The sequence below is a fragment of the Lycium ferocissimum genome, chromosome 10, assembly GCF_029784015.1.
Source record: "Lycium ferocissimum isolate CSIRO_LF1 chromosome 10, AGI_CSIRO_Lferr_CH_V1, whole genome shotgun sequence".
In the NCBI taxonomy this organism is placed as follows: domain Eukaryota; kingdom Viridiplantae; phylum Streptophyta; class Magnoliopsida; order Solanales; family Solanaceae; genus Lycium; species Lycium ferocissimum.
Genome location: NC_081351.1, coordinates 48,167,884 through 48,178,918, shown reverse-complemented (window position 1 = coordinate 48,178,918; position 11,035 = coordinate 48,167,884). Strand labels below are relative to the sequence as shown.

The 11,035-nt window shown below is 31.5% G+C and overlaps 1 protein-coding gene across 1 annotated transcript; it reads right to left on the bottom strand.

Moving 5' to 3' along the window:
- Positions 1–453: 453 nt before the first annotated feature.
- LOC132034149 (auxin transporter-like protein 3) lies at positions 454–5,380 on the bottom strand. The gene is made up of 8 exons (XM_059424416.1): positions 5,114–5,380; positions 4,543–4,728; positions 3,927–4,039; positions 3,545–3,728; positions 2,957–3,054; positions 1,908–2,115; positions 1,171–1,428; positions 454–924 (listed from the first exon to the last, which is right to left on the bottom strand). Exons 1-8 carry the CDS (start codon positions 5,276–5,278, stop codon positions 730–732), a joined length of 1,407 nt encoding a protein of 468 aa, XP_059280399.1. The 5' UTR covers positions 5,279–5,380; the 3' UTR covers positions 454–729.
- Between the last annotated feature and the right edge of the window lie 5,655 nt (positions 5,381–11,035).

Here is an 11,035-nt window from a genome sequence, read left to right as displayed (position 1 = left end):
AACAAATATATATGTGAATTTGTTGGGTCAAACGAATAATACGTATCATAGACTTGATATGACAAATTAACCCCAAACATGCATAATATATAGGGATATTGACACTAATATACAACTTTTAAGGATATTTTAACTATTTTAAGCCTCGTACAAAGCTTCATATTTAGCCGTAGTTTGCATAATGAAGTGCTGTAATTTCATTGAAAGGGAGTTAATATTTGATATTTATGAGCAGTAAGAGTTAGTATTTCATATTTATGAGTAAGAAATTTGCTCAATTTGTTTGTTATGCATAGAAATAGAAAGAAAAAAAAAGACCTTACAACTAAATAAGGATTTAAATTAAGCTCCTTTGTATCAAAGGTCAAAAACCGTGAAGGTACAAAATTTCCTTCCATTTAGCCTTTTAATAGAGAGGGTTCGCAATGTGACCACTGTAAATAAAAAGCAAAGGAGCAACAAAAAGATCGTATATATTACCAAATAATCCACATCACATAAAGCCCCGAAAAACAAATTAGGGAATTACATTTTTCTTCGGAAGAAAAATGGAAACAGAAAAAAGAAAAGCCACTAGCACTCAAGTTAATAAAGGACTCTTACAAGAAAATAAAATGATAATTAAAGTGATGGGGAAAAAAGTGTTGGCAACATCCAAATCTTTTTACACACTTCATATGTATCTTAGTTTTCTTTAAACTTCCTTACTGTAATAGTAATATATCCTACTCAAGCCTTATGTGGAGGGCATTGATAACACTTAGTGAAGAGGCCAAAAGTGTTAATTTGATGTACAAAATTGACCATGCTTGCCCACCCTCCAAATCCAAAACCAACAATGAAGACCCAGGCCACCACAAATATGTTGGTACAATACAAGCCAACCCACCTTCCCAAGAATGATGGTGGTTGCTCCACAGCATTCTGTCGAATCAAAAAGCAAAGTGCATCACATTAATTGACACCGAAAAAGTAATAATAATTCATGTTGTTCGGACTCTTTAGAAATGCCGCCGCATCCGTATCGGATCCTCCAAAATTGCACTATTTTTGAAAAATTCGACACGCAACTGTCGACATTTTTAAAGAGTTCGACCAACATAGATAGTAATTGTTAGGGAAGAAGGAAAAAAATAATATAAGTAGTATACTAGTTAGTGGTTTTTGTACCTCTCTAGCTGATGGGGAAGCAAAAGTAAGCATGTGTGCTAAGGCAGGAATAATGTAGACAGTGAAGCTAACTAGGAGAGATCCAACAGAGGAGTTGATGGGCCCAAAAAAGGGGAAAATAATTGCCAAGAACCATATTGGAATAACCACTGGGAGTCTTGATATTGCTCTCTTGAACAAGCTCTTTGTCTCATGAATTCCAATGAACTTCTCCCACACAAAGTACAGTGGGGTACATGCAAAACCAAATGTAATAAACTGCACCCAAAAACAAAAAAGTAAGACATTCAGTAATCACAACGATTTTATCTGGTCCAGCGTAAGATATGTATTAATTATTAATTAAAAAAAATCGAGGTTTTCACAGAGCACATTTACAAAATTTTGAAACTTTATGTTGCAACCAACATGGCAGTTGTAGCTCTTTTGCGACGGATTCATCCAAACTCAATTTTTTTTTACGCATAGCATAGCATATATATCGACCAATACATATAGCAACTCTTTACAATATCAGTAAAATTCCTTCCCCATCCATTATGCATAGTGGCGTAGCCACATAAAATGAAGGGTGTCTAGTTAGTTGAACATTTTTAGCTGGAAAATTATATTGTGTACATAAAAAATAAATATTTATTGAGTTTGTAGGTCAAAAAATATTTTTTATACATATATATTAGATCTTCAATAATTTTAATACCCAATTGAAACTTAAGAGAAAAAATAACTGTAGTGACCTGATGAATAAGCATGAGAATGACAGCAGAGTCTCTAAATCTAGTCTTTGGTAACAAAGCCAAAGCATTGGAGTGGGTGAGAAGTGCATCTCCAAATGCCCAATACACCGCACTTGCTGATGGCAGTGTCAGTGTTAGCACATATATTGTTGCTATCAAATATATCAGCTTGAACTTCTGTGGCTTCCACATCGCATGCATTATTTCCCTACAAATATTCACACATACACAAAATTACTACTAAATTCATTCCGATATTGTAATAAAATGAAAGTATTCTATAATTTTCTGATTTTCTTAATATTATGAAAATTGGAAAATAACTGATTATTTATAAGCTCCCTGATCCTCATATGTTCAGCCAAAATGTTAGTGATGAAGATTTGAGTCCACATAACCAATTACTAACTGTAATCTCATCACTAACCTGGTATGAAAAAATAACAATATTTCTCAGTAATACATTTAATATAGTATTTAAGCGGTCTTTCCATTATTAGTTGTCTAATGGGCATTTCTCTCGTTATACTTGTTAGGTGAGGTAAATATGTCTGTTTGGAGTACATGGTGTTCGTTCTTGCTAAATAGTTAGGCTAATTTGCTCCTCTCTCTAATTTGCTCTCCTTTTTTAGGACTCACTTTTTCAACAAAGTTTGATCCTCTCAAGAATAAATATGCAGGGAAGTAGAGGCGAATTCAGAAATTAAATTTTTTATTCTCTGACCTACAATCGATTATACTATTACAATTACAAATTCGGAGCTTAACTTTTAATTTGTTAATAATTCTTCACATAAATATTTATACTCTATGTAAAAGTATCAGGTTCAATTAAACCTATATACAGGGAGGATAAAGAATAGTAGGCACCAGGTTTTCAGGAAGCATGTTCCCACTAGTAGAAAAGGGATATCGAGCTAAATAATTATAAGCATGTGTTATGTCTCTGCTGAGACAAACAAATGAGTATCTAGGGGTACTAAGGATATATTAAAATATTTATCCACTTGTAATTTGCTAAACATTTTATATAAATATTAAATCCTCACACTGTGACAGCATGTCCACCAAAGGTGTAAAGAATGTTTGTAGCACCAGTGAAGTAGAGAACCATTGTGGTTGGTCCTGAGTGCTTCACTCCCTCAACCTTTGACATGTCACAATCAATAAAATATTAATTAGAAGAAAATAAAGTACTAATCAAATGGTATTCTATTATTAAAAAGTTAAATCAAGCCAAAACTAAACTTTAGTAGTTAGGACTTTTAAAAAAAAAAAAAAAAAAAAAAAAAAAGAAGCAAAAACATTTATACTACTACTTTTTCCATCTCAAATCCAATCTCTTGTACTCCAATATTTTTGCAAAAGAGGAAGTAATCTATACTAAAAAAAAAGAAATTAGTGACGGACAAATTCTGTAGTTAAACAACAAAATTCGTTTAAGCAATGGATTAGCGACATATTAACAACGAAAAAATTATTTTTGGAAAAAAAAAAATCTAAAATGAATGCACCTTTTATTTTGCTCTTAAATATGGTCAATATTCTGTCTGCAGACACTCAAATAGGATATAAGAAGTATGTTTTTTTATTTATTTAGCAAAATATAAATTAAGGGAAAGAAGTTATTAATTCACCTGTCCATTGAGAAGAGAAGCAATGGTAAGATACCATGCAGTGTAAGTTGTCATGATAAGCCCTACAAATGACCAAATTCTGTAGTTGTGGAATGAAGGAATGAACACAGTTGTGGCACAACACGCTCCAAATATATACGTCCAAGTTCTCTTATCAAGATTGTCATTAATATAATATATGTTACTGCAACAACCAAACAAACAAAAAAGATTAAACAAGAATGTTATAGGAGTATTATTTATTTTATTAATAAAAACTTCAAATCTTTTATTTATTTACGTACTTATTTAAAACCAGGGGTACTAATCTTGATATTTTAAATCATTATTTTATAATATTGTTAATATATTAATTAAAAATTCTTTTTGTTGAAGTGAATACCTTGCACATGCAATTAGCTGAATGACTGATCCGAATAGAAGAAAAGTGCAGTTGAAAAAGAGGCCAATATTTCTCCAATGCTTTCCTAGTAATCCGTCAAGAACTTCAAACCACTGCAAATTTCAGATACAAAAAAAAAAAAAAAAAAAAAAAAAAAAAAAAAAAAGAATAATGAGAGGATATAAATTAAGGAGCTGGGAAGGACAGCGGGCAAATGTAAAAGAAGAGATAACTCTGTTTAAATGATGGACGCGAATCTAAATTAATCAGATCAATGAATTGAAGTACGTGTACGTTTATACATAAAAGTAACAACGAATTTTCATCTGATCCGGCTGATTCTCCTCTCCTTGTCGAGACACAAAGAAATCTAAATAAAGTATCAGAAGAGTACAAAAAACTTAGGACTATATGAAACTTTACTTTCTTTTGTGACTTTAAAATGGAGTACCATATATAGTACTACTATCATACAATGAGTAACGTAAATCTTTTTTCCTTTCACTTTCTCCTTAATTAAACTGAACAAGAAAAAGATTAGATCTTGAAAGAACCAAAACATGATCCAATTTTAGTACTAAATTAAGAGTTAAGAAGGAAGGAAAATAATTGGTACCTGAATGACATGGTTTCTGAAGTCAACTTTTTCTCTTTCTTTTCTAGTTCTGTACTCAACGTAGAGCACACTTATAAGATAAGCAGTCCAGCTTCCCATCAACCCATAGAAGAGTTGGAATATAATTCCAGACATCATTCCCAGTTGTGAAAATGAATATGGCAGTGTAAGTAGCACTTGAGCAACCTAATATCATCATTTTTCATCATCCAAACAAAACAAAATTAAGAAATTCGCATCATATTTTTTCCGTAAAAATGCATATGAAAAATTCGAATAAACCCCTTCACTATTCTTCTAAGAAGATCTTCCAAAGATTTTACACAGTAGTTTTTACAGGTCCAATCGAACCCAATATTTTTAACATGGAACATAAATTATACATGTGAAAACTACTGAAATTCAGTGGATATTAACTTCTGAAGCCATAATTTTAACTGCACGTTCAGTTCTAAGAACCTTAAAAATGAACTCATTGAATTTAAATCTTGCATTCGGCACTAAATAATAAATGGCAAAGCAATAATAAGGAAATAAATATATAAATTTTAAAAAGGAGAAAAAAAATAACCTGGTTAGAAGAACAACTAAACCATGCATCATAAACAGAGCCACCATGCCAGAAAAAATTGGATACTTTGTTTCTCATAGAATTATTGGTATTAGCTTCTTCTCCTTCTCTCTCCATTTCCAAATAGTTACCAGCAATAACTGTCTCAACTTTCTCAGAAGCCATAGCTAATTCACTTTGTAGTGAGAGTTTTTGATGTTAAGAAGAAGAAGAAGAATGAAATGAGATTTGCACAAGTGATTAATTAAGTATGTATAAATAGAAAGGAGAAGGTGATATTTTCTTTTTGCAAAAAGAATCCCTTTATTATAGTAGTAGTTTTTTAATCATTGTTGTTATAAGTTTCTACTTGTATTGGAGCAATGATAGAGTTACTCGTGAATGGACCTCACATCGAAGCCTTTACTTTGTGTCTCCTATATTAGGCCAACTATATATGGATTGAGATTGAACAATTGCTATGTCAATGTATCTTAGCTGAAAAAGAAAAAAGAAAACGAAAAGGAAAAAGCAAAAGAAGAAAAATGTACATGGCCTTTTTTTTCTTCTTTCTAGAGAATGATGGATGGAAGTAACCATGAATTTGTAAAAGAATGAGTTAATTAGAATTCGACCACTGCCGTTTTTTTTTTTTTTTTTTTTTTTTTTTAAGTAGTCATTTTGTATTCAATATTTACTGGTCCAACCAATTCAAATTTTCATTATGTATGACCCGTTAAAGGGGAAGTGTTGCATATGAAGTCCTTCTTCGTTCCTAGAGCTTGAACTCGAAATCTCATCTAGTTTAGACAAGGTTTAAAGTGGGTTAATCTCAAAAAGCTCACTAGTGGCTTCTTAATTACTGCAATAATTCAGTTTATGTATGATCTGACGTCAACATTTTACAACCCCACTCTTCCACTGAAGCGACGGCCAACGAGTAGGAGGTCACAATAATGCCCTAAGTATAGATTAAAATGTTTTAAAATATTACTTATAATTACATAGATCTTGCTTGAATTTTCATTTCATAACATTAATTTTTCATATAGTTTATAATATTATATGTTTATCTCCCTTATTTTGAATTTGCTGTAACAATCTCTGTTACAGTACTTATTATTTATTTTTAATCTAAAGAATTATAACTCGATTGATTTGTCTGTTCTAATATATTCACTATTTAATTATTTTTTAACATCTTTTTAATGACATGTATTTTATACACCAAACAATATACCACTTAAATAACACGTGATAAAGATAAAAAGAGTGTGTCTGATTGTGTGAGCAATTGGTTCACATTTAATCTTTCTCATTTTCATCTCAAACGAAGTTTTTGCACGGCACCCTTCAAACGCACTGGTCTTTAATTTTTACTTTTCATATTTGTGGTATTTAATTTTTGCTTCTGCTCTTTATTTAATGAAACTTTCCAGACCTGCTTCGCTTGACATGTTCTATAATATTTTTATCTTCGGAAATCGAACTTTTGCTTCGCTCCGCACAAGTTCTGTAGCAATTAAGTTATAAGACATAAGTTGTGTAGCATTTTCAGATTATGATAAGTGTTGAAAGTTTTGACTTTTCCGGCATAACTTGTGTGGATGTTATGATACATATGCCGAAGCTAAATATAAACTATGACGAGCGAAATCTAAAATTATGTCCTTTTTTATCAGATTATGTTGAGTGTTGAATGTTTGTCTTGTCCGATATAACTTGTGGATATTATGATACATACGTCGAAGCTAAACGTAAACTATATCTTGCGAAAGCTAAGCTATACCGTGTCAAAAATGTTGAAGGACAAAAACTAAAGATCACAAATTTAAGGGGCGAAAATTGACGACCACCCCGAAATAGGGGCATGTGTGAATGACCCTATCAAACTACTATAGCCAGCAGTTCTTCTATCCACGCAATTTTATTTTATTTTATTTTTAAAAAAGAACCCCTTTTAAGTTTTGAAGACGGAACTTTGAGTTTTCGCCAAAAAAAAAAAAAAAAGGGATAAAACAACAAAGACAAAAAAATGAATTTGAAAAGTAAAAAGCACTATTTTTTTTTTTTGGTTTCCCCCGGTGTCCAGTATCTGCATTAGAGATCGAGTATATCCGGATTTGCGCCGCGTAGGGCCCCTCGGAGGGAAGCACTCCCTACAAAGGATTTTTCCATACCAAGGACTCGAACCTGAGACTTCTGGTTAAGGGAGGAGCTGTCTCATCCGCCGCACCACGTCTTTTAATGGTAAAAGCAGGAATATATGAAATCAAAGCAAGATCATCCGGCAAATTTGCTATAAAGAGGACGAGATCTTCGGGCAAAGAATCGAAGTGGAAAGATGACTAGAGGTAAGCTCCGCGAGATTTCAAATTAAAAAGATGTTCAATGAATTAATTAAATAAAAGAGTATATTAGAAAAGTAATTTAGTCGTACTATAATTCTTTTACATTAATAAATTATTTTTTAAAAAAATAAAAAAAAATATTATAGTCAAATCAAAATAAGTAAAATAAATATAATATTATAAATCGTAAGAGAAGTAGTCGTTTATTGTTAAAAATAAATCAAGAAGTTAATGTTACGAAAAGAAACCTCGTGGAGGGCTGTAATAATCCCTAAATATTACTAAGAAAACTTTTGAAAAGTATATGTAGGCATATATATATAATCCCCTCCTTTCCCTCCCCTCAACAAAGGTAAAAAGAGATTTTAACAAATTCTTCTCTATTATTTTCACATAACGCCTCCTCCATTTAAATCTTCACTTTCAAGGATTGAATATACGTAGTAATTATCAGAAGATCTTTTTGGTCTTAAAACTATACAGTGCAAATATGATAAAAGCAATACACATGCACACAAACACATCTTCCTTATAATATACAATGGCGGAGCCAGAATTTTCATCTAGGGGTTCAAATATATAAAGAAGTAAATACACGAAGAAGTCAAGGGGGTTCAACATCTACTATATATACATAAAAAAAAAAAAATTAACCTTATAAATACAGTGTAATTTTTCGGCCGAGGATGAACCCCTGGAGACTACTTATCTCTGCCACTGATAATATAACAGTAAAGGTGATAGAAAAATTATTTATGGTTATCGATTAGAATCTCATGTATAATATTTTGCATTTTTTTAATCTCTTTCCCAAAAAATTTTCCCCCAGCACTGCACTCCTTTCTGCTAAACCAGGCTTGCTATATATATCTAAAATTTAGTAGATGATTTTCAAAGAAATACTTCCTGCGTTTCAATTTATGTAAATCTATTTAATTGGGTAGGGAGTTGAAGAAAAAAATAGAAGACTTTTAAACTTGTGATGGTGAATGAGTCACATACATTTTATATGGCTATAAATTATTACATAAAGGTAAATTATTTTTAAATATAGAAAAAATGTCATTATTTTTCACACAGACTAATAAAGAAATAGATTTATATAAATTAAAACGGAAGGAGAATATCCCCAGTCCCCTCCCCCACGCACCAAAACCCCACATCCCCCCCCCCCGCCAAACCCCAACGAAACCCAACGAAACCCAACAATAACCCCAGCTATTTGTGGGCCAAGTGGTAGGAGTATGGGCCTAAGCTCTCATGATCGCACGAGCGGGCTGGCCCACCCAAAGCAGTATCTTTTTCAAGAAGCCCATTTTTATATTGATTGATCATATGAATATAAACTGGCAGATTCCACTTTTTTCTTAACGTCAAAAAGGGAAAAAGAAGAAAACTAATTTCATACTTTGCATTAGAAGAAGGGACGTTTTTGTGGGGGCTATGGGTTCCTTACCTTTTAAAAGCATCTTAATTTCAAGTGAAATAATTAGGAAATCAGAAAAGAAAAGTGGGAATTAATTATTAACTTAAATTTTTTGAATAAAATGAACAAATATATTGAAATGAAAGATGAAATTAGCAAACGCGTCATCGTAGTCTACAACTTGCTTGTATGCTCAATGTTTAAGCTTTATTAATTTCCTTAAATCGACTTTAAATATGGTTCAAAATTTACTCCCTTGAAGTTGATTGATTATGAATATTCCACTAGCAGTTTATTAGATAAATTTCATATTATTTTTTTTTTATAAACGCACATACCTTTTTTTGGTTCCTTGTGAGTTTATTTTACTATATCTCAAGTTTGAGTTTCGCTCTCTAATGAGTAGTGCTTGCATGTATTTAGTGATTTTTTTTTTTTTTTAGTCAATATAAGCACTTTTGGCATACTTTAGTATCTGTTTGTAACTAAAAGTTTTAGTGTATAAAATTTGTTATGGAATAAATGACAACTAGTTATTAGAAACATGGAAACCTTTAATTAACATTTACGAGATATTAGCCTATTAGGTGGGTATATAACTCGAGTTGTGTAGAGTACTGATAGTACTCCCTTATAACCATCTTAAAAGTTTGATGTGACTAATTCACCATAGTAAATTTGATAAATTTAATACCTCTATTTAATTATACTGTTAGTTATAATTGTTGGAGAGATTGGCGGGGGGCGGGGGGGGGGGGTGTTAATATTTTGATATTGGAAGGAAGATTATATTAAGCAAAGTAAGGTGCATCATTGCATGAAGGTGGTATTAGTGCTTAAAATGATTAATACCCACACGTGTGACAACTGGCTTAAAGAAAAGATCTAAAGGGCTTTGGACTTTTATTGGGACAAGCTAATCTTTTTCCCTTTGGATGCGTAACTACTTTTTGGCTCTAAATGATGCTAAGCTAATCATGCTCACGGGAAGCAATGAGCAGTCCAATTAGTTTTAATGGAATCTCATTTTGTAATAGTTATAGAACTTAGAACATGGAGTTAAAGCAAACTTTTTCTTTTCTAAAGTTACTCAATTTCATGTAAAAGGAAATTAATGGGGATGGTGGGAAGGATAAAGTTAAAGAATTGTTAAGAAATAAGGGGGTGATAACCTTTTCCATATTAATCATTCTCATAAATTTTTGTAAAGTGAATGAATTTATTTAGTTTATTTGTTAATGTTTTCGTTCCTCTTTAGTGTATGCCCGTCTAGAGCAATTTGGTTCATTAAACCAACAGATTTGCATTACGTGATACTTGATTCTACGTAATTGTTATGATGATGGTCTACGAAAATTATTGAACTATAAATTATAGTAAAATAAATATCACATTAAGGCTTGTTAGGTTCAAGTTGAATTTTGTGTGTTGAGTATGATTAACTATTTGAACTGAGCATGCATCTTTTCAAATCAGTATGTTTCAATTATATCATGAATCTCATAACTTACATATAGAGATAGGTGTTACGTAAGAGCAAAAAAGAATCAAGAGGTAAAGCATTCTTATTGAATTAAAATCCTTACTCTTGTAAAATCGGAGCCCTTGTCTCTCATTATTTCTCTTATATATTTGAAATATTAAAACGTACTTGAGATTTTAAAATTTGTTTCATCTAATTCACAGTAAGTCGCATTTTGCTATTAGAGTGGAGGTGCAAGTTGATTATTATATTACTCTAAATTAATTTTAGTATCAGATAACTTTATAGTAACTGATAGTGAATTAAGGATATTTGAGTAAGGTTTGCTCGGTTGGGGGAACCCACTAATTTATAATTGGGTGATAAAGATGTGGAACCAAAAGCTATAGGTTCAATCTTCTTTAAAAATAACAACAACAAAGTTCACACTTATCTTGACATTACAATTCGGAAGTTCTTTTTCTTCAACTTGTAAGTTGTAAAATATAGTTTTAATACTGCAACTTCATTTTAGTGCATTTTGTGTATCAAAACATTGTTTTATAAGTAGCTGACTCTATATATGTTGCCTTTGTTAGATTAGTACCTACTTAGATATTAAAGGGGATGAATAGTTTTGACAGAGTTTCAATTTATTAAAATTTCGCCTAAGTATACACCCAACTGTTAAACTTAAATACAGT

What these genes read in the sequence shown, in the direction of transcription:
- LOC132034149 (XM_059424416.1), bottom strand. Translation starts at nt 5,278, where the DNA reads ATGGCTTCTGAGAAAGTTGAGACAGTTATTGCTGGTAACTATTTGGAA. An exon ending in TCAGAAACCATGTCATTCAG is followed by an intron (nt 4,040 to 4,542) that starts GTACCAATTATT and finishes TGAAATTTGCAG; the next exon opens with TGGTTTGAAGTTCTTGACGG. An exon ending in TTCTCATGCTTATTCATCAG is followed by an intron (nt 1,429 to 1,907) that starts GTCACTACAGTT and finishes TTTTGGGTGCAG; the next exon opens with TTTATTACATTTGGTTTTGC.